The sequence below is a fragment of the Nelumbo nucifera genome, chromosome 6 (genome assembly GCF_055504915.1).
Source record: "Nelumbo nucifera cultivar China Antique chromosome 6, China Antique-T2T, whole genome shotgun sequence".
In the NCBI taxonomy this organism is placed as follows: Eukaryota; Viridiplantae; Streptophyta; class Magnoliopsida; order Proteales; family Nelumbonaceae; genus Nelumbo; species Nelumbo nucifera.
In genome coordinates this window covers 18,012,903-18,036,581 of record NC_142654.1, presented here as the reverse complement: position 1 = coordinate 18,036,581, position 23,679 = coordinate 18,012,903, and the positions used below count along the sequence as shown (strand labels likewise).

The following is a 23,679-nucleotide window of genomic DNA, read 5'->3' as shown; positions in this document are numbered from 1 at the left end:
TCAGGTTACAACAGAAAATCCATAGAAGATCATTTAATCAAGTCAATCGATCAAAAGAGTTACAAGTGACCTCATTTTGTTTTCTAGAAATGGATGCTGAATTTCATTCAAATTATCCTTATATGACAAGTATATGTGTTATACATTACAATAGTTCATTTTAGGACATTATGACTTCAAGATTCCATATAGCTGGTAGGAACATGAGTACCTTATCCTACAAATTTGCCAATTGCCATACAACAGTAATTATCAACTGCATATGTTACCCATAAATGTAATATATCAACTTTCTGGAAATAATAGAGATAAAAAGTTACCCTTTGCTGATAATGACCCTCCAGTTGCACACCCAGCAACAACAGTATTTGTCATGTCATGCTTCGCCCGTGCCTAAACACATAATCATCAATCAATTCCAAGGCAAAGAAATATAATCTTATAAACATTAGCACCTTCAATCAGTTATTTATGCATTTATTTCACCTTCTCAACAACACATTCTGCAGCTGAGAAGATCAGTCCCATCAATGCAAAGGTCTTGGCCGAACTAATACTCCTTTTCCCCATTTGCTTTGCCGTATAGATGAATTGTTGCTTTGCAGTCATTTCCTCTTGCACCAGGGGGTTCGTCAAAGGATTATCCAGTGCCCCAAAAAACAGACCCATGAAAAACCCTAACCCACCTCCTACAAATTTCCATACAAGAAAACCAATACGCAAAACTTAGGGCCTACAACTTCATAACTCAAAATCCATAACCTATCCAAATGCAAATAGATATCAAAGAACAGTAAATAGAACTCACAAGGACCAAAGAACATAAAACGAAAAACAAAAACAAAAAAGCAGCATAATATCAACAAACACCAGTTAACAAACCAAAGCTTCAAAAGTTCCAATTAGAATCTTGCAGGAAATCTATCAAAAGCTTAGCATTAAAACAATCTACACAAAAGAATATTTTAAGCATAAGTCTATTTTATTACCCAATACTCCACTAACTACACTCCGGACAGCACAGTTGTTCCAGATGTCTTGGCCACGGATTTCCTCAATTGTGGGCAGCCGTAACGGCTCTATCTGAGGCTTCTCTGCTTCTTTTGAGCTCAATGAAGATATCGGAGTTTCAGTAGATTCAGTTCCTGAAGTGGATGCCATGGTAGTCTGTAACTCAAGGACTTCAGGAAGTACCAACAAGCAATTAATAAACCCTAGTTTCACCGCCGCAAGAAACTTGTGGTTTTACTGTAAAAATAACGTGACATGTGGATTACTGATACAGCCAACACAAAGGAAAAAGCAACTAAAGAAAGTAACAAATATCAAAAAATCTAAAAAAAAATTACAGAATCCTCTTTCTGATTTTCCCCCGCTTTCCAAGCTTTCTTCTCTGTTTGATTCCATCAAAATGCTATTCTTTTCTCCTCCATCTTCCTCTTGTTAAAAGAGTTTAAAAACAAGAAACCAAAACCTACATGAATAATGATGATTTAAATCAGATCTACGTCCATTGTTTCTTGCTGAAATAGCTTGAAATATTCAAGAGCTCAGATTTTGTCATCAGTTTGTTACTATGTTCATGAAATTCTTTTGGGTTTTCCTTTTTCCATTCAGATACTATGATGGATCTCCCCCTCATCCATAATGAAGAGAGAAAAAGGGGAAAGTACATAACATAACAAGGATCAAAATCCAATATGATATGCTCCATATTGGGTGTATCGTATCATATTGGCAAGTCCCCGATACCTCAAATATGAGGCATTTGGGGTTTTGACCAATTTCAAGGGGTAGGCACTAGGCAGGCCTAAGGCTGACACCCTGACTATTTTTTTGAAAAAAAAAAAACTAAAAAAAAAAGGAATGTGTGGTTGAAACACCCGATACACACCATCCAGTGTATTGAGGTATATCAATATTTTGAACCTTGAACATATCTATGAATGAATACAAAGAAAACATCAATCGTGGCACTTTTGCCAAACTTTTTGTTGGATATGTTCTAAGGACAGCTACAAAAGGAATATGTAAGGCATTCTCTGATTTCTTTCTTTAACATGCCGGAAAAATATTCTGATTTGGTTCTACAAAGAAAAGAAGGGATATATGCCTTTCCACATCATAAGAAGCCTATTATTAGATGTCTCACAAGAACCTTTATTATATTTATATCATGAATCAATTAATAAAATCATTTCTTTCTTTCTATTCTTCTTGTTTCTTTGTTTTGTAATTAATGATTAAAGAACGAAAGTGTGCAAGAGGATTAGTTTTCAAGAAGGTAAGGGAATGGAGTTCGTGCAGGCAGGTCAGTGGAGGAGATCCTTGAAGATAGAAGCAAAAAATTTCCTGTTCGAAAAAATGAGAATCAAGGGGAAGGTAAGCCTGAAGGTAAGGGGAGCGAAAAAGGGTACAATATTGCTGGAATGATTAGAAGTGATCGAGTGGCTAAGAGAGTTCATAGCTGGAGCCTGTTCAAAAGGTAAACAGATAAACTGGCAGGATTTTAGTACATTAGAAGGGAGAAGATATGTTGTTGAATGTAAGAGGAATAGAAAAAGGTTTCTTCATAGCTTTGTCTGAATTTTTTGGTAAGGGACGAAGGCAACTGGTGTGTCTACCAGCAGGAAAACAGAGCCAAGGATGGGGGGAAGTTGACTAGTTGCTCAAAGAGTAGCAAATGATAAAAAAGCCTCCATAAGGGAGGAGAAGGCGTATCTCAGCAACAGCAGAGTAGAACAAGGGCCAGTGGTCATGGCAAAAACAAAAGGCCAATGCAGAATGGTGGGAGGTCTAGAGAGAGAAGAGTGGGATAGTAAGTTTGTGATACAAGACAAAGAAAAGGTTAATGATTGGAGGAGGGTAGCTGACTTACTGGCAACCAGGTTGAAGCTGAAGAGTGTCTTCATAGTAACCCCCTTCGATAACTGCAAAGCCCTCCTAGATCCAGTAGAGAATGAATTGGAAATATCAGATATCAATATTCAGGCTGATTTCGGATCATTCACAGTTTTTAAATGGAATTCAACATCCAACTCCAAGGATTTCTTTGTCGAAGATGGTGTGGTGATGCATGTAATAGGCTTGCCATTTCATCTGTGGAAACAAGAAGTAGCAGAGTCTATAGCAGTATTGTGTGGAGGAATCTTGAAAGGAGTAGCAGTGGTGTGAAGCCAGAAGACATTCCACGAAAGGTAGAGGTACGAACAGAGGGGAGTTTTGTCTCTGTGTGGTTAACATCCTCCATTGAAGCAGGGCTGTGGAAGGAGGCTCGTATGGTAGGCGGGGAGAAGGAGGAAGAAGAAGCATTATGTGGACTTGTGAGATTGGTTAATTCAAATGGGAAGGAATGTTTCACTAAAAAGGGCCAACAAATTCTGGGAAGCCAAAAAGCTTTGGGGCAAATGGAAGGTCAAACCTGTAGAAAGCAAGAAAAGGCTAAGACAAATGGCAGATCTTTTGCACAGGTGGTGTCAGGGGAAATAGACAAAAATATACCAGTGATTAAAGGGAGAGGGCTGAACCAGCAACCTCAGACTGATACAAAAGAGAGGATTGCTGGTTCGACCATTAAAACAGGGGGCCGTGACTTGTTAAGATGTCACGTGGGAGGAAAAGACTTAGAAAATGGGCCCAATCGAGTGGATCCCTTTTCTGGTGGGCCGGAGAAGGCAACTCAAGTAAAGGTTTTAAAGCTGGGTTCTTATGTTACAAGTTTTGAGCCCAAGGCCCATTACAAGACAGATGGGCCAAGGGACCCTTTAAGTAAGCATGTGACTGGGAGGAGGGATGAGCTGATAGACGAGATTAAGCGTCTATCTTCTTCTACCTCGAATCCCTCCTTCCGGTTGAACAGTTCAGGCGCAAAATCTCAAGACTCTCAGTCTCGAGGCTCTCTACAGTGGGTCCCATCCAACCTGGCGAACCGTCTCTCACCAGATAGGTGCAACCTGAAATACCTGAAGCCTAGTGATTTGAACAGAATAGGGTTTGAAGATTGGTTGAGTGAACAAACAGCAGTGACGATTCTGATAGAGACGAAACTGCAAGTCTGGGAAGTCTGTCTCCGAAAAGCAACAATGATTTACTTGAAATAGAAAGTTTGCATACAAAGTTGTTGTTTTTAGAGGAAGAGATTGAAGAGGAAGGTGGCAGGAAAACTAGAAATGGCGAAGAAAATGGTCCTAAAGCTGTGAAAACTCCTCTTCCCTTCGTCGAGGGAGCTGACCCTGAGTCTAATGTATTACAGGATCTTGGTGGAGAGGGACAAGAATCGGCCGTGATGATGGATGTGGGTATTCCAGTGTTGTAAACACAGAGAAAGGATTTCCAAGTGGGTAGGTCGTCAGGAAGTGATTCTTTCACTATGTCTACTTCACAACTTTGTCCAAAAAGGGGAAAGGCCTTAAAACCATTTGTCGCCTGTCAGCAATTCAATTCCAGTAATTCTAGTCCTGCCCCCGTCCTACCAGGTATGGATGTCAATTCTTTTTTAGGTACTGACTTGTGTGTTATGCCTGTAACAGATATTCCAGCTTCCCATCCAAAAGGTTCTGATGCAAGAGAGAGGGCGATGGAAGGAAGTAGTAAGGGGGAGGTGGACAGAATTTGGAAGTTGATCTGTATAATGATGGAGAACTAAAAAAAAGGAAGGATTCTTAGAGAGATGTTGTAGCCAAAATAAGTGTGAACAGGGTAAAATTCTTCTTCAGACATTGGCTGGAAAGGATGGAGAAAAGAAAGAGGATGATTGTTGTATTAGGAAGGGGGGGGGGAACAAAGAAGAAAAAAATAGCTGAAGTGGAAAGGCTAATCTCAGACATTGAGGGAGATTTAGAATTTAGAGGTAGAGGGGATAGGAGGAAGGGCCTAAAATGAGGAGATTATGGCCTTTTCATGGGTGTTTTTGCTATTGTCTCGATGAAAATTATTAGCTGGAATGTAAGAGGGTTAGGGAGTGCAAGAAAGAGAAGGGTGATCAAAGACCTACTCCAAAGGGAAAAACCCGATATTGTGCTGTTACAAGAATCCAAAATGATGGAATTAGATGGGAGATGGGTGAGGAGTTTTTAGAGGTCTAGAGGTTTAGGTTGGAGTTCGTCTCCTTCTTGGGGAGCCTCGGGGGGGATCGTAACACTGTGGAGGGAGGTTGTGGTGGAAGTAGTGGAAGTAGTGGAAGAATTGACAGGCAGATTCTCAGTTTCCATTAAGTGTAAGAATGTAGAGGATGGGTGTGTATGTTTAACCAATGTTTACGGCCCTAATTCCTATAGAGAGAGAAATGAGATGTGGGAGGAACTATATGCAATCAAGGGGCTATGGGATGGCCCTTGGTGCCTGGGCAAGGATTTTAATGTCATTAGATTCTCTGATGAAACCAGTAATCCCCAACAGGTAATTACAACAATCATGAGAAAATTTAATGGTTTTATTGAAGAATGTGAATTGAAGGAAATACCTCTATCGCAAGCTAGTTACACTTGGTCCAACCTTTAGGAAACCCCTTTGTGTTCGAAGTTGGACAGGTTCTTATTTAACCTAGCCTGGGAGAATAGTTTGGAAAACTTGGTTGCTAGAGCGTTTACCTAGGGTCACCTCTGATCACTGTCCTATCCGGATAGGTACTGAGTTTTTTCCTACAGGACCCAAACCTTTTAGATTCGAAAATATATGGCTTACTCATCCAGATTTTGTGAAAAAAGTGAAGGAATGGTGGGGTGAGTAAGAGAGGGGGGTAAGATGGAAGGGGATCAAGTTTCGTAAGAAATTAAAAAGGTTGAGAGCCAAAATAAAAGAGTGGAATAGAGATCATTTTGGTAGATTTGAGGAGCAAAAATTGTGCCTAATCTCTCGAATAGAAAACTTGGATGTAAAGGAATCTCAAAATGGGTTGACCGAGGGGGATAGAGTGTTAAGGAGACAATCGAAAAAGGATTTGGAAGAGGTGTTACTAAGGGAAGAAATCAGTTGGAGATAAAAATCTAGACACAAGTGGATTAAGAAAGGCGATGGGAACACTAGATTTTTCCATGATTTGGCAAATGGGAGACGAAGAAAGAATCTTGTGACCAAGCTAGAGATAGGAGAGGAGGCGATTACCAACCAGGATGACATAGCCAGAAAATTTGAGGAAATTCAAATCGATTTATAGAAGACCTTTGAGTGAAAGAGCAGTCGTGGAAGGGGTGAAATGGCCAAGAATTGATGACGGAATGGCAAGGTGGCTGGAAAGGGATTTCAAGGAAGAAGAGATTAAGAAAGTTGCCTTTCTAATGGATAGATCCAAGGTTCCAGGTCCAGATGGCTTTACAATGGGTTTTTATCAAGACTGTTGGGAGGTGTTGAAAGAGGATTTAGTTGAAGTCTTTAAGGAATTTGCAGACAATCACATTATAAGCCCTGGAATCAATGCCACCTTTTTGGCCTTGATACCTAACAAGAATGATGCCAACCACCCAAAAGATTATAGGCCTATTGATCTGGTGACAAGCATCTATAAAATTCTGGCTAAAGTGCTCTCATTGAGGATCAAAACAGTTCTCCCTTCTATCATTAGTGAAACCCAGGGGGCTTTCATTCAAGGGCGACAAATAACATATCAGATCTTAATTGCGAATGAGTGTGTGGAGGAAATGAAAAGGTCTAGGAAGAGAGGTTTCATTTGTAAATTGGATCTTGAAAAGGCCTATGATTTGGTGGATTGGGAGTTTCTATTAGAGGCTATGCGAAACTGTGGATTTGGGGACAAGTGGTGTAGTTGGGTTTTTTGGGTGTATCAGTACTTGTCACTACTCTATTTTGGTAAATGATATGGTGGGGGACTTTTTTTCCAGCTTGTAGGGATGTCAGGCAAGGGGATCCACTCTCACCCTTCCTTTTTACCTTAGTACCTGATGTGATTAGTAAGATCATTACTAAGGATGACAGTGAAGATGGGCCATTAGGGGTTGGAGAATAGGGAGACACCAAGTCCCCGTCACCCACCTTCAATTTGCAGATGACCTAATGATCTTTTGTGAAGGAGGTTTTAGTGAAAAGGTAGCAAACCTAAAGGAGCTAATCAAAGGATTTGAAAGTATTTCTAATTTGAGAATAAATTTGGAAAAGAGCTGCATAGCGGGTATAAATTTGGAGGTAGGGGAGGTCGAGGCTATTGGGGAGTGTCTCAAGTGTTCCACCTCTGCTTGGTCTATGTCATACTTAAGGCTTCCTTTAGGGGCAAATCCTAGGGAGAGTAGATTTTGGGCCCCAGTGATAGAAAAGTTTGAGAAGAGATTAGCCTCATGGAAGAGGAATTATGTCTCTTTAGGAGGGAGAATTACCCTAATAAGAGCTACCTTGGCTAACTTACCTACCTATTTTTTATTTGTATTTAGGATACCAGTTGGGGAAGCTAGGAAACTGGAGAAGCTGATGAGAGATTTCTTATGGGAGCCGGGACAAGAAAAAAAGGATCACTTGATTAATTGGGAAATTGTGTGCAGAAGTAAAGAAGAGGGGGGTTTGGGACTTGGGAGGGTAACTGGAAAAAATCAAGCTCTATTAGGGAAATGGTTGTGGCGATGGCCATTGGAAAGAGAGAGATTGTGGCATGAGGTGGTGGGAAGCATTCGTGAAAGGTCAAAGAATGGATGGGATGCTGGTGTATCAAGGCAGGCTAACCTAGTAACACCTTGGAAGGCCATTCACAACACCCTTCCTCAATTCCTAAATTTTATCAGGCATGAAGTTTGTTCCGGCAACGCTGTTCATTTTTTGGAGGATATTTGGATAGGAGACACACCTTTAAAGGATCTGTTCCATTTGTTATTTTCTGTTTCTTTGTACAAAAAAGAGGTGGTCTCAAAATTTGTCTCACCTTTGGGAACACCCTTAGATCTTACTTGGGATTTTGGGTTTCATAGAGGACTTAGGGATGATGAAATTGAATCTCTTTTTGTCTTGCTTGGTTGTCTTAATCAGGTTTGTTTGGATCCCTCCAAGCCAGATAAGAGGGTATGGACTCCTAGACCCAATGGAACCTTCACTTGTGCTTCTTTCTTCAAGTCCATCTCTCAACTTTCTACTCACCAACCCTTTCCGTCAAAAGAAATTTGGTGCAGGCCAGTTCCCCCAAAAATTATGGCGTTTTGTTGGGAAGTATTCCATGGGAAAGTAAACACTCTAGATAACCTACAAAAGAGAAGACCTTTCCTCTGTAGTTCTCCTGATTGGTGTATCCTCTGTAGAGCTCACGGTGAGGATTGTTACCATCTATTAATATCTTGTCCCTTTTCTGCAGACCTTTGGGCTTGGCTACTTTCGTTGTTTGGGAGTAGTTGGAGTCTACCAGCAGAAGTTCGCATACTCTTCAACCATTCTACCTTTTATTGGCCTACAAAAATAAGGAGAATTATGTGGAGATGTGCTCGTGCTGCCTTGATTTGGACTCTTTGGGAAGAAAGGAATGCTAAAATTTTTCAAGAAAAGGAAAGGAGCAGTCAGGAATTGAAAGACTGTGTGCTGAATAGGGCAATACCTTGGCTGAAGACCTTGGAAATCTTTCATCAATTCTCTTTTAATGACCTTTGGAGAAACTGGTCAGTAATAGCGAGGTGTTCATCCCTAAAGGACAAATCAATTACAAGCTGGTCTCCTCCATCCGAAGGCTCACTGAAGTTTAACTTTGATGGAAGTAGCATGGGTAATCCAGGAATATCCGGAATGGGGGGTGCTTTGAGAAATGAGAAGGGAGAGATTTTGTTGCTCTACTCAGGTCCCTTAGGAATTGGGGACTCCATCAGGGCAGAACTATTAGCTATTATACAAGGGGTGCAATTTGCAAACCAGCTGGGGGTACAACACCTAACAATCGAGGGGGATTCCAAAGTGGTGGTGGGTTGGTTGAAAAATCCTGAAGAGGCTATGTGGCATTACAAGAATGAAATGAAGAAATTTAGTTGGTTGACAAGGAATATGTTGGTCACTGTACAGTGGGTGGGGAGATCAGCAAATACTTTGTCAGATGTGTTAGCCAAGCAAGGGGTAAATAGGAATTGTATGAACTCACTCTAAATTTGTTTCTCAAATTAATAAAGTTATTATCATTCATCAAAAAGAAAGTATGAATGATCCAGAAAAATCAAGTACAATGATGGTTTGAAAGGAAAGAAGAACTTGTGCAAATAGGAATTTCCAAGGAAATTTAAAGATATATCAATTAGACCTCCTATGAAGTACAAGTTATTTGTTTGAGTGACACATGAGAAAATAGAATTTGTCAATTGATTCACTTTGGTGGTGGCTGAGAGTTCTACTTTTCCCTGAAAGCCCTTAGGCTGAATCCATTAAACATCAAACATAGTTACATCCCTCTTCCACCAAAATGTGTCTAAGAAAAATAGGAGGATCATGCCACCATTCATTACAAATTTACAATGGGTAGCTTAGGATAGGTTTGATTTGGTAGAAAATAAGAGAGAAACAGAATCTACAAACCAAAGACAGCCTTTTGAATATGACAGGCTAAGAGATGTGTAGATCTCTTACAAGAATGAGGAACAAATTTATAATTGATGGGGACAAGTTCATTTATTGGACTCCTACATTCCAAAATGGTAATTTAGATCAGCAGATAGCAGATTGCCCATCCAACAGGTAGTTCAATAATCAATTGAGAATCACCTTCAATGCATAGCCCAAGTGTCTTTCCAACTGAATAACTGATTTGCCATACTATGAATAAATAAAATTTATATAAAATATTTAATTGCGTTTTAAATTCTTCTAATAGTAATATTACTACTATCATTAGTACAAAATGAATTGTAAGATTGTCATGTAATGTTTTCTACAATATTGCTTGGGTTTTTTACAATATAAATGATAAGGTTTGGTAAATTGATGATTTCAGTTACTTTTAGAAAACAGTAGTGAAATCAGTGAAAAGGAGAAGAGTTAAGCTATATCAGATAAAACCGCCCTTGTATCTAAGCTACAGTGTCTTTGTTTCTTCTCTGCTATGGAACAACTATGGAACAAGATCTGCAACTGAAATGGGGAGAAACTTTAGAAAATAATTTCTGCCTTTCACTTGATTGAACAATCTTGTATTGGTTGGATAAGTTCTGCCTTTTACTAGATTGAACAATCTTGCATTGTTCTCTTTAATAATATTTACCTTACCTTTTTCAAAAAAAAAAAACAATCTTGCATTAGTTGAAGAGCTATGAATTTTGGAGTCCTTTGAAATGATGATGCCTCATCTACAAGTCTCTTTTACAGGATTCCAACGGGGGGGGGGAAATCACACAATGTTGTACCGACTTGGAAGCCTCAAAGTCTTGTACCTCTTGGATTCATTTATCCATGTTTCTTTAATGTGATCTGTTATCCTTAGTTCCATTTGAAGTATAAAGAAGAATGATTTACAAGCTACATAAGATCTACTGCACATCTGAGAAAATCTCTGATTCATTTGGTAAACTATTAGAATCTGTTTTAACTTTTTTTTATAAATAGAATCTGTTTTAACTTTTTTTTATAAATAGAATCTGTTTTAACTTTAGGAGGAGTAAGACAGTTGTCAATAGGTGACCAAGCGTTTTTTACTGCTTGCTTCGCCCAAATGCCAAGCAGTTTTATATAAAGCTTTTCAATATTTTACAAAATTTTTATATTTTGAGCTCATAATATTAACATAGCCAATGATACACCGTAACATTTTTTTGATCAGTAACAAAAAACTTCATTAATGATGTGAATATTTATGAAGCTTTAGATACAATAGGGGAAGTAAAAAGTCTTAACTCCCCATCAACAGAATACAATGACAGAAAGTTAAAAATTAGCCCAAAAGATAGCCTCCCCATTCACCCCCTGCTTGGCCAGCCCATCTGCAAATGAGTTAGCAGTCCTCTTCACCCAGCTATATTGTATCTCAATGTCTCTACCCAGCCAACTGAATTTTTTTCTTTTCATTGTTATAGCTCCACAAGCCACTGTCCTCTTCCTTCAGCCAGCTAATCACCACCTTCGAGTCACCTTCCAGGACCAAACGTCTGATATTTAATTCCCTTGCTCTTTGAATTCCTTCCAAAGCTGCAAGGATCTCAGCCTTAAGAGAGTCTCCTTCCCCAATGGGGCCTGAGAACAAAGCAATAACAACCCCTTCCTCATTCCTGAATACTCCCCCGATCCCAAAAGGCCCTGGATTCCTCAAACTACTGCCATCAAAATTCAGTTTTATAAATCCAGAGGGAGGAGGGGACCATGAGGGACTAGGAGTCCTCTTACACAAAGCAGAGGTAGCTATCTCTTTCCAGTTTCTTAATAAGTCTGCCACAGGAAAGTCTGAGAACAGCTCCAAAGATTTTAGCCAATGGACAGCCCTTAAAAGTATTAGATCTAATAGGTTTTCCAGGGTTCTTTCCTTGTATGAAAAAATTCGTGAGTTTCTTTCTTCCCATAGGGACCAACATACAGCTGCCCTAATGCTCCTCCACATAATCTTCCCTCTCTTCTTAGGCCATCTGAAAAACGTAGGAGAGAACAGAGTTTGGACACTCTCGGGGGGGTTCCAAGAACACCCAAAGAGGGAAAGATCCAACTCCCATACAGTTTTAGTGACCTTACAAGAAACCGTAAAGTGATAACTAGTTTCCCCATCAGCTTTACATAGAGTACACCAATTAGGAAGTAAACAAGATGTTTTTGTTTACTTCAAAAACAAGATGTTTTTGTTTACTTCAAAAACAAGATGTCCATTTTAGCCAATGGACATCCGTAACATTCTTTTAATTACTTCATAAACCAACATGTTTTTGTTAGTTTCTTTTTTTATTAGGGTTCTAATGATACAGAACTGAAGTTTGAAAATTTTGAAGACTTGAACAGTGAAGAATTAGAGATATCAGAATTGATGACTTCACCTTGTAAACAAGGAACACCAATCAATTGCAGGTATGTCCTCCTCCTTGTCGTCTCTTACTCTCTTTTTCCAAAAACCAAATTAGAGTATGGGAATGAACTATGGGAAGAACTCTATGGAATTCAAGGAGTATGGGAAAGCCCTTGGTGCTTGGGTGGAGATTTCAATGTAATAAGGTTTCTAAATGAGTCAAACAATCCCCAACAATCTATCACAACTAGCATGAGGAGGTTCAATGGATTTATAAACAGTTGTAATCTGGAGTTCCCTATGCTATAGGCTAACTTCACTTGGTCCAATTTCCAGGAGAATCCATCTTGTTCAAAACTGGATAGATTCCTTTTCAATGAAAGTTGGGAAGTACACTGGAGGGGTTTGGTGGCTAGAGCTCTGCCTAGAGTTACCTCAGATCATTGTCCCATAGAGCTAGGCCAAGAGACCTTTTTGGGATTGAACCTAAACCCTTTAGGTTCGAGAACATGTGGTTGACACACCCGGACTTTGTGCATAAAGTGAAGGAGTGGTGGAGAGAAGAGATTAGGGGAATGAAGTGGAAAGGGGTTAGATTCCACAAGAAATTAAAAAGTCTGAGATCAAAAATAAAAGATTGGAACATGGAGGAATTCGAAAGATTGGAAGAGTTAAAAGCCAAATTGTCAACCCAAATTAAGGATTTAGATTCAAAGGAACATCAAAGGACCATTAGTGCACAAGAAAGAGAACTGAGAAAGTTGAAGAAAGATTTGGAAGAGGTCCTGTTGAGGGAGAAGATATCTTGGAGGCAAAATACTAAGCATAAATGGATCAAAGAAGGGGATGGGAATACCAAGTTCTTTCATGCTATGGCCAATGGGAGAAAGAGAAAAAATTTTGTGGCCAGTGTTTTAAATGAGCAAGGCACAAAAAAGGCGCAGAGGTCAATTTGCTCTTGAGGTGCAAGGCGCAAGGTGAGGTGCACACCTTTTTGAAGCAAGGTGCAAAAATACGAAAAAAAATGCTAAAAATTAAAAAAATGTCAGAAAAATCAAAAAAAAACAAAAAATTCAAAAAATAAAAAATATTAATAAAAAATATAAACTTAAATTTTAAAATAAATGTTTTAAAAAACCTATTATCTAAAATTAAAATACATAAATATAAGATGTAAAGCATATTCAAATGAGAATTTAAAAATAAAATCAAACATATAAAATATTTTCAAGCATGTAAAACCTCTAATCTCTTTTTTCACTCAATTGCATTACTTCAAGTAGCTAATGTAATAACTTATTACATTTCTCATTCTACGAGCTGCCTTTGTGCCATGCCCCTCGAGGTAAGCCCAAACAAGTCCATGCTATGTGTTAAATTCTTAGTTCTAACATGGACTTGTTTGAGCTTGCCTCGAGGGGCGTGGCACGGGGGTATGGGGGTGGAGCCCTTGGCCCAGCTGCTATGTTAAAAAAAAAAAGCAAAGAAGGCATCAAATTTTCAAAAGGTGCACGCTTGGGCTGAGGCGCAAGGCACATTAGGCGTGTGCCTTTTGAAAGGGCTGCACCTAGGACCTAGGCGAGGCACATACCCTAAAATGTGCCTCGCCTGTGTGCCTAGGCACGCCTTTTAAATCACTGTTTGTGGCCAAGATTAAGGTTGAAGGAGTAGAAATTGAGTCACAAGAGGAGATAGCCAACTGCTTTGCAACTCACTTCAAATCCATTTTGAGTAGGCCGCTGGAGAGACGGGTGAGAGTGGAAGATCTAGATTGGCCAAGTCTATCAGCCGTTGAGGCGGACTGGTTGGAAAGAAACTTTGAAGAGGAAGAGATAAGACAAGTTGCTTTCTCTATGAACAGATCAAAGGCTCCTGGACCAGATGGTTTTACCATGGCTTTCTATCAAGAGTGTTGGGACATTATCAAAGAAGATTTGTTTGAGGTGTTTAGGGAGGTTGAAAACAACCATGTGATTAGTCGCGGAGTTAATGCCACTTTCTTAGCTCTCATCCCGAAGAGATTAGATGCCTAACACCCTAATGATTTCAGGCCCATTAGTTTGGTGACTAGCATCTATAAGATTGTGGCATAAGTGCTTTCTTTAAGGATTAAAAAGGTCCTCCCGTCTCTCATTACTCAAACCCAAGGAGCCTTTGTACAAGATAGGCATATTATAGACCAGATCCTTATAGCAAATGAATGTTTGGAGGAAATGAGGAGATCAGGCAATCAAGGTTTTATTTGGAAGCTGGAAATTGAGAAGGCCTATGACTCAGTGGATTGGGATTTTCTATTAGAAGTGCTAAGAAAATGTGGATTTGGGGATAGATGGTGCAGGTGGGTGAGTGGATGCATAACATCTTACCAGTTTTTAGTTCTAGTTAATGGAGGGGTCAAGGATTTCTTCCCAGCATGTAGAGGGCTCAGGCAAGGAGATCCCCTTTCACCCTTTTTGTTCACACTTGTGGTAGATGTGCTCAATAGAATGATTTCTAAAGCAGATAGGGAAGGGCTAATAAGTGGTTGGAGGATAGGCAAGAATAATGTCTTGGTGACTCATCTTCAGTTTGTTGATGATATCGTCATTTTTGTGAAGGGGGAGACTTAGTGAGAGTGAGGAACCTAAAAGATCGTCTTAAATCCTTTGAGTATGCTTCAAACCTGACAATTAACTTTGACAAAAGTTGTGTGGTGGAAATCAATTTGGAAGTTTGGGAGGTAGAGGCTATAGCAGGTTGTCTAGAGTGTTCCATGTCTGATTGGCCTTTAACCTACTTGGGTCTTCCGTTAGGAGCTAACCCAAAAGAAAGTCGGTTTTGGTATCCAGTTGTTGAAAAGTTTGAAAAGAGGTTAGCTTCTTGGAAAAAAAGTTACATTTCGATAAGGGGTAGAGTAACCTTGATTAGGGCGACACTTGCTAGTCTTCCGATTTATTTTCTTTCAGTATCCAAGATGCCCTCAAGGGAAGCCAAGAAACTAGAAAAGGTGATGAGGGATTTCTTGTGGGAGCCAAGGGAAGAGAAGAAGGATCATTTGATTAGGTAGGAGATAGTCAGTAGGAAGGAAGAAAAGGGATTAGGATTGGGAAACCTAGTTCTTAAGAATGAAGCTCTACTAGGGAAGTGGCACTGGAGATGGCCATTGAAAAGAGAGAGGTTGTGGCACAAGGTGGTGAATAGTATTAATGGTTATTCGCATAATGGTTGGGATGTTGGGGTATCTCGATAGGTGACTCTTGCAACACCCTGGAAGGCTATACACGGAATCCTTCCCCATTTTCTCAATCTGGTCAGGTATGATGTTAATTCTGGAAACAATGTTCTTTTTTGGGAAGACATTTGGGTTGGCAATCAACCTCTTAAAGACCTTTTTCCCTCTCTTTACTCTCTTTCCCTTTATAGGGAAGAGCTGGTTTCCAATTTTAATTCCTCCTCAGCTTCTTCTGTGGCCCTAAACTGGGCTTTTAGTTTCCGTAGAGGGTTACGTGATGATCAAAGTGCTTGTGTTTCAAAACTATTGTCTTCACTTGAACCTATTTGTTCAGATCCCTTCAAACCTGACACAAGAATTTGGACCCCTAACCCGAAAGGCTTTTTCACTTGCTCCTCTTTCTTCAAGTCCCTTTGCTCCACTTCTGCACCCCAGAACTTCCCAGTTAAAGAATTCTAGACTAGTCCCATTCCCCCAAAGATTGTTGTTTTTTGTTGGGAAGTTTATTATGGTAAGATTAATACCTTCGAAAACCTGCAAAAGAGGATACCAAAATGGTGCTTATCCCCTAATTGGTGTGTTCTTTGTAAATCTCAGAATGAGGACTATCACCACTTACTGATCTCTTGCTCCTTTGCTACAGCTTTATGGAATTGGAGTTCTATGTTGTTTGAGTGTAGGTGGAACCTGCCATCTGATACTAGCTTATTGTTTAGCCCGTCTATCTTTGAATGGCATACAAATAGAGGGAGAATTATGTGAAGGTGCATAAGAGCAGCTTTGTTGTGGACAGTTTGGGAAGAAACACTATAATTTTTTGTGAAAAAGAAATGAGCTTCTCGGAAATTAAAGAATGTATTCTGACAAGGGCAATTCAGTGGCTAAAAACTCTAAAGCTCTTTGATGCATACTCTTTTAATGACCTATGGAGAAGCTGGTTAGCGGTGGCTAATACTTCTACCAAGAAGGACAGAAATGTGGTTGAATGGATGCCACCAAGGAAGGAGTTTATTAAGCTAAACTTTGATGGAAGTAGCCGAGGAAATCCAGGACCTTCAAGCATAGGAGGAGTGCTGAGAAGCAAAGACAATAGCATTATATTTTTGTACTAAGGTCCTGTGGGTGTGGAAGTCTCTTTAAGGGTCGAATTACTTGTTGTTGTACAAGGAATCCAGCTTGCAAATCAGCTAGGCATAGAGCATCTGATTATTGAAGGGGATTCCCAGGTGATAGTGAGTTGGCTAAAGGATCCGGACATTGTGATCTAGGGTTTTAGAGATCTTCTCAAAAAGGTTAAATGGTTAACAAGGAATATGACAATCAGAGTTCAGTGGGTAGGCAGATCAGCAAACTCAATGGCTGATTCACTTGCAAAACAGGGGGTTCTTCGGGCTACTTTATTTTGGGCTTCTGTGTAATTTCTTTTGTACTTATAATTCTGTAACTAGTTTTAAAGGAAAGGTCGCATCTTGTGCCATTCCATGGGTTACATGTAACTCTTATTTGCTGGTTTAATAAAATCTTACTCATTTATCAAAAAAAAACAAAAATAGAGGATCAGTGCCCTCTTTATCTGAGATAGGAAATAACCCTCTCTGCTTCAGAAATTTCTGATTCTTTTCCTTCCTTTTTTAGGAACAAACAGGGGCTCCGCTCCTTCACAGGGGCTCTGCCCCTTCATCATTTTCAAGTTTCTTTTTGTGCATTCTTTTTTTAAGACAAGAACAGGGGCTTCACCCTTCTCCTTCATCATTTTTTTGGGGTTTTGCTTTCTTTTTTCAGAGACAAAAAACAGGGGCTCTGCCCTTTCTTCTCCTTATTTGTTGTTTTTTTTTTGTTCTTTTTTTTCTATGACAAAAACTGAGGCTTAGCCCCTTCTTTTCTTAGACGACAGTGATTTCTGAGACACTACCTTTAAAACATTAGGAAGAAAAGGGTTATTTTTGAGACATTAACCTTGAAACATTAGGAAGAGAAGATTTATTTCTGAGACACAAGCCTTGAAACACTAGGATAAGCAAGGTTGCCTCTGAGACACTAGGTGACTAAGTGCTTCCCTGTCGCCTAGGTTCGCCTTGGCACCTTAAAACTGTGGAGTAAGATAGTTTTGCCTAGGTTAGCTCAGCATAAGGAAGTATTGATGGGGCTTCTTTGAAGTTTCTCAATGCTTCCCCTTTTATCTGTGCATAACCCACTTCAAAAAACATAAACCCAGGAGACAAGATTATCCCACACTTGGCAGGGATTCAGTTTCTTTTGGAGAGGGCCAAGAACTTCTTTTCTTTTTTTTTTCTTTTTTTTTTCTTTTTTCTTCTTTTTTCTTCTTTTCTTTTTTTTTCTTTTTCTTTTTTCTTGTCTGAGAGTGCCAAAACCCGAAGGTGTAGATTAGAAGAGAAATGTCAACAGGGGGGACTCTAGTCTCATTTTCTTATTCTTGGAGTCACATAGGAGCAATCAGCCACCCACCCATTTGGAGTCAAAATCAGATGACCATGGAAGCTTGCGACCTAGGAGATAAAAATAACTCTACAAAAGAAAATAAACAAGAAAAATAAGAATGAGAAAGTGGGATGAATAGCAACCTTGATGACAATAGAAAAATGTAGAAACAAAAACTGAGAATCAGAGAAAATGCAGAAAATTGCAGGAAATTGTACGGAAATGTATAAAATTGCAGAGCATTTGTAGAAATGCAAAAAATGCAGGGAAATTGCAGAAAAAAATGCAGTGAAAAACCATAAACAGAGCCTCCTTCTCAGGTTCAGATTTTCATATTTACATAGGAAAACTTTGAAGAGGTATATCAAACTACCTTAGACAATGTGATTACATCAGCCAGATGAACAGAAGTTAACTCTAAGTGAGTTGCCATCAACATTTCTTCTGACATTCTGCATTAACCTTTCTTCCAAATGTTATTCTGTCCATACTCTACTTGTAGCATTTAAGTTTTGCTACTTTGTAGTGCATCTGTATACATGATGTAACAATTCCTTTACATAAGTGAAATCTTAAGCACAGCATATCAGATTTGCAGAATTGGCATAGCTTTCCATATATGATTTCTATCACATAACCCACTTAAATGTATATTAGAAAAAATACTCATGGATACCAACTAAAAGCCAGCCACTAAATTGTGATATATGAATATAAAACAAATGATAACAAATATTCAAATTCCACACATATCATTTGCTATTGTGATGCAAGAATATGAACAAGAATTGACACTAGGAGAAAAAACAACTTATAAATATTATATATTCAGCCAAAAAAACAGAAATTCTGGAAAAATACATAAATTGATAAAAATGACTACAAAAGGCATAGAAACAAGTGAATTGAGAGCCGATTAATCGAGCAAACAGAATTAGTAGTATTGTTTGGGATATTTGAGGGCCAAGACCAGTAGAAACAGATAGGATTTTCATCCATTTGCTCTTGTACAAACAAACCACAAAGGATTATTTTGTATTGGTGTACCTAGCAACCACTACACTAGGCTATTCACTGGACTGGAGTTGCATCCATTGAATTAGATTTATGATCGTTTTCAATTCAGCTCCTCATTCTCACCATTTTGTTTCTTTGTTTGACTGTAGTAACTTGTATACTATATTTTCTTGTTGAACTTCTTATATACTCCATAAAAGAGTCTGAACACCAAGCACCAGGCAATTGTATTTGTGATGTTCTGTTACAAGATAATATGTTGGGTTTTTTATATGGCTGGAGGTCTCTGCCTACTTATTATCAAGGTGTCACCTAGGCAACTAGGCGCCCTTGGCTGGGCGCCTTGCCCAAATGCCCTGAGATATAGCAACTAGTTGCCCATCTAGGGGACTAAGCACCTGCCTAAGCAATAAAAATGACAAGGAAGGCACCATATTATAATATCATTTTACTGCATCTTATTAATATGTGTTGTAATGTAATACATTCTATTATACACTATATTATATCATTTAGACTTTGTTATAATGTTTTACTATTGAAATTTAAAAGATCAAAGGATCTTGAGAAGAGAAAAAGAAAGTATGAATAAATAGGTGTATAGAGTGGTTTCGTTTTTTCTATTCTCTCTCCCTCTCATCAATTAAATAAAATAGCACTCCAGCCTTGTTTTTTTTCTATTTTACTTTCCATCTTGAAATTTTATCTTATAAAGTTAATGACCTTCTTTAGTTGCTAATTGATATGAAATTGCTCTACTAAATACTTATAATAGCAGTGTTTAAAAGATTTTTATCTTTTAGATAAGATAATTTGCCACATTTTTAGAGGAAATTTAATGTTCTTAATAAAGAGACTTACTATTGTTTCAATTGATATGCATGCTAAATGGTCAAGGCAGTCTCTAGTCGTCTACACAGTATGGTCAAACTGAAGACAACAGAATATGGTTGGTGTCTTTCCCTAGTTGAAGGTGCATTATTATCACTTCTATTTGGCCATACTGTTTTTGTTGTCTTCAATTTACCTGTACTGGTTGTGTTTCCCAGTATTCTTTGTGTAATATTGTTGTGTGGTTAGAATCTACTCAGGTCTAGAATTATAAGATTCAAAGACATGAGTTAATAGGATGATCAACTACTATGACTTCTGCAGCAACCATATTAATCTTTTTTTTTTATCAAAAACAGAATTTCATTAGAAATATTTAAAAATTACAAGATAGGGAGAGGTAAACTTTCTTAACTCTCCACGGACATACATCTATTACAGTTGAGTCCAAAATAATTGGTTCCTCCCCACCCCATGTTTTGCTAAGACATCAGCAAGACCATTTGCTGCCCTTTTAACCCAACTGAACTGCACTTTTATTTCTCCAGTCATCCACTTGAATCTCTTTTTTTCATTATTGAAAGTCCAGAAACCTTTTTCTTCCTTTTGCAACCACTCCAATACCAACTTTGAATCACCTACAATCAGCTTTCTTACATTCAAACCTTTTGCATTTTGCAATCCTTCCAATGACAGCCATAACCTCAGCCTTTATGGAGTCACCTACTCCAATTGGGCATGAATATAGACCGATGATCTTGCCTTCACTATCCCTAAACACCCCACCAATACCAGATGGGCTTGGATTTCCTGCACTACTCCCATCAAAATTCAGCTTGATGTAGTCAACTGTTAGAGGAGACCAAGCAGGGCTTATATTGGATTGTGGCAATCAAAACTAGCCACTTCCTTCCATTTGTTCATGATATCACCTGTTGAGAAATCAGCAAACATCTCCATAGATTTTACCCAATGAACCACTCTTACCATAATGGTTTCAATGACAGTTTCTCTTATTCTTTCCTTGTCTAAGAATAGTCTTGCATTTCGTTTTTCCCATATAGTCCAGCTCACAGCCATCCTTACACATCTCCATAACACTCGTCCCCTTTTCTTTGGCCATCTCAAGAAAGTAGAAGCAAATTAGCTTTGCACATTAGCCAAGGGAGACCGTCTACACCCAAACAACAAGAAAAACTATTCCCAAATAAAAAGCTACAAAAAGGCAGGAAATCAATAAGTGAGCAAGTTTTTTTAATAGATAAAAATTCAATTGATTTCATTAGAAGCAAATGATAAGGAGTCTGTTACAAGCATCCTGCATCCCAATATGAGGTGCGTAGTGCAGCCTCACTCATTAATACAGAAACATCATAAAGTTACAAGTGGGCCCAGTACAACCGATCCCTAGTTACTTCTTGTTTAGCTAGGGAATCAGAAAAAGCATTTGCCTCCCTCCCCACCCATTGTATAGTTACATCCATCTGCTGAGTTATCCATTTGAATTTCTTCATTTCATTTCTGTAAGCCCAAATCACTGAATCTGGATTTTTTAGCCAACCCACCACCGCCTTGGAGTTCTCTTCTATCACCAAATTTTCCAATCCTAACTCTCTTGCAATCTGTACTCCTTGTAAGTGAAAGCAAGTTTCTCCACTAGCCTTACACATAACACACCAATGTGGGGATAAGCACCAATTAGTTCTTTCCCTTTGGAGTAAATTGCAAGTATTAATTCATTCCAAGAAGACTTCCCAACAAAAACCTCCAACTCTTGGAGGGATGGGATTACCCCATACCTCTCCTTCACCAGGAAAGGTACCCCCAAAGAGTCAAGAAGTTGAATCAAGGCCTTAAAGTAAGAAGCACAAGAAAAGACCCAGAGGAGGATAGGATCCAAATACGACTGTTAGAGGAATCCAAGTAAACCCACCATTAAGGATGCAACCATATTAATCACCTTAATTGTAAGTTTGTAACCATACTTGTACAATCCAGACCAGGCTTGTCTAGACCTAACCCCAATTGTCATGTTACACATTAAGTATTTACATATAAGATAATTTTCATGGTTCTAAGTCTAAACTTCTTGCCTAAGGCCATGGATTGGGAAATGAAGGCCGCATGTCCAACTTAGACGGTGGACAATCATCTAGAAAAGCCTAACCAATCCACTAATCTCTAAATCAACAGAACTTTTAAAGTAATCATTCATTGAAAGGTGCACCCTTATCAACTTCTAAAATGCAGCAGCCTCTAACTCTACCCATTTGCTAATGTTGTTTTCATTCATTCCAATAAAATATCTTCTTAAAAAGCAATTAAAGTTATAAAATCATTATTTTTTATGTGAGAAATGAGAATTTAAGACCTTAACATGGACTTGTTCGGGTTTGCCTCGAGGGGCATGGTACAAAGGCGACTCATAGGATCAAGAATGCAATATGTTTTACATCACATTAGCTACTTGAAGCAATGCAATTGAGGATAAAAAAGAGATTGTGGGTTTTACATGCTTGAAAATGCTTTATATGTTTGCTTTTGTTTTTAAATTTTCATTTGAATACGGTTTACATGTTATGTTTATGTATTTTAATTTTATATAATAGGTTTTTTAAAACATTTATTTTAAAATTTAAGTTTATATTTTGTATTAACATTTTTTTGCATTTTAAACTTGGCATTTTTTATTTTTCTGGCTTTTTTTATTTTTTGGCTTTTTTTTTGTAATTTTGCGCCTTGCTTCAAAAAGGCACGTGCCTCACCTTGCGCCTCAGGCGCAAATTGGCCCTTGTGCTTTTAAAACACTGAAGTTAAGCAATGACCCAATAGGTATCCTCAACCTAACCCACCATAACTCTTTTCCCCTAACCCCAATGGATTACTCTATCCATATTTGACTCGCGTGATAGATGGGTGGATTTCAAGTGAGTGGGTTGGGTAGGTCAAATGGATTGGGTGAAAAATTACCACCCCTACAATAGAATAACTTGGTTCATAGAGAAAGGTGTCAGCAGTATTGTTCTCTAAAGCTAGAAGGTTTAAACACAAACACAAACAAAAATAGATGAGCTACCATGGAAAACCATGGATAACTAAGAACATGGTTGAAAATATGGATTGAACACACAAAATCTCTTCCTCCAACATATAATGAGTTAAAGCCACTGTAAGAGCATAAACATGTGAACCAACAGAGACCCGGTTTAATCCATTCTGAACCTAAACTGAGTCAAACTGAGCCAATAACCAAACAACAATTCAGAGCAAATTATAGGAGTAATGTAAAAATAAGCTAGTGGCCGACAGCTAACCACCTTAGCTGACATGGCCTGGAAAACTCTAGAAACCTGACTTCACTTAAGAAAAGAGGATGAGAGTATAAACAATAGAAATATCCTAGAATCTAAGGGGGGGTCTGGCTGTCTTTCACTCTCTCACACACCCTCTCAGTCTCTCCCTTTCCCTCTCCAAAGAGTAAGTAGTGCAGCCCCTCCGGGGTCTGACCACTACCTTTCATCCTCCGACCAACCCTGCCATCTTCCCTCAGACTTTTGGATAACATTGGCCACCGCTAATCCATGTTGAAACACCCACCAAGGGTTACAATCATTCCTGGCAACTTGAAATCTTTTTTGGATTCAACAAGCAATGCATTTGCATGGAAAAGGTCAGTAAAATGTTTCTCTGAAAAAGGAAATCAGGAAGACATTGTGCTTTCAACTTAATTAATGCCACTGAGCAAGGTACTCTCAATTCTCAGCCTGGTTTCACGTCCCCAATGATCAAGGATCCTTCAGTTTTTTTTTTTCTTCACTTGATTGTTTTATATATTTTTCTATTTGTTTTTAGAACCGGGTTTCCTTGGTTTCTGCTTCGTAGTTAATTTCTGTCTCTTTTTCTTCTTCTTTCATGAAGACCCATTTCCATTTGGTAAAACTTTCCAATGCATCATTTGCTTTGTTGGGATTTCCGAGTTCAACTCCTACAATGGTTGGTTCAATTTCCAAAAGAAGAGCACGTTGTTACGACTGCTTTGAAGTTTGAAAGAATCTATCTTCATGGTTGTTTAATGAAAATTTTTGAGTTGAAACTTGTTGTAGTTGAGGTCTTACTGGGCTGGTTGATTTACAAATAAATATTGCAAATAAACTGCAGATACGGAGGTTTCGTTCCTAAAATAGAAAAAAATTACAGAGTGGCCTTCCTTATGTCCTTAGCACTAACATGCCTTGAAACAAAATCTCTAAGATTGGAATCGGATGAATGAGTTCCCAGTGGAGTTCTATCTTGAATTTTG

The 23,679-nt window shown here is 38.6% G+C and overlaps 1 protein-coding gene across 8 annotated transcripts in view; it reads right to left on the bottom strand.

The window, feature by feature from the left end:
- Positions 1 to 23,679, bottom strand: part of LOC104591031 (mitochondrial import inner membrane translocase subunit TIM22-4-like) — a 32,087-nt gene that overhangs the window by 7,835 nt on the left and 573 nt on the right. For 4 of the 8 annotated variants that reach the window (XM_088890222.1, XM_010249853.3, XM_088890227.1 and 1 more), the window contains exons 2-6: positions 17,905 to 18,062; positions 1,350 to 1,474; positions 990 to 1,248; positions 487 to 689; positions 321 to 393 (exon numbers count right to left, since the gene is read on the bottom strand). In XM_088890222.1, the coding sequence (XP_088746348.1) occupies positions 321 to 393; positions 487 to 689; positions 990 to 1,161 (448 nt within the window). In that variant the 5' untranslated portion in view covers positions 1,162 to 1,248; positions 1,350 to 1,474; positions 17,905 to 18,062. Of the gene's footprint in view, positions 1 to 320; positions 394 to 486; positions 690 to 989; positions 1,249 to 1,349; positions 1,475 to 17,558; positions 17,619 to 17,904; positions 18,063 to 23,679 lie in introns of all 8 variants that reach the window. The other 4 variants (XM_088890223.1, XM_088890225.1, XM_088890224.1 and 1 more) reach the window with 4 other exon arrangements.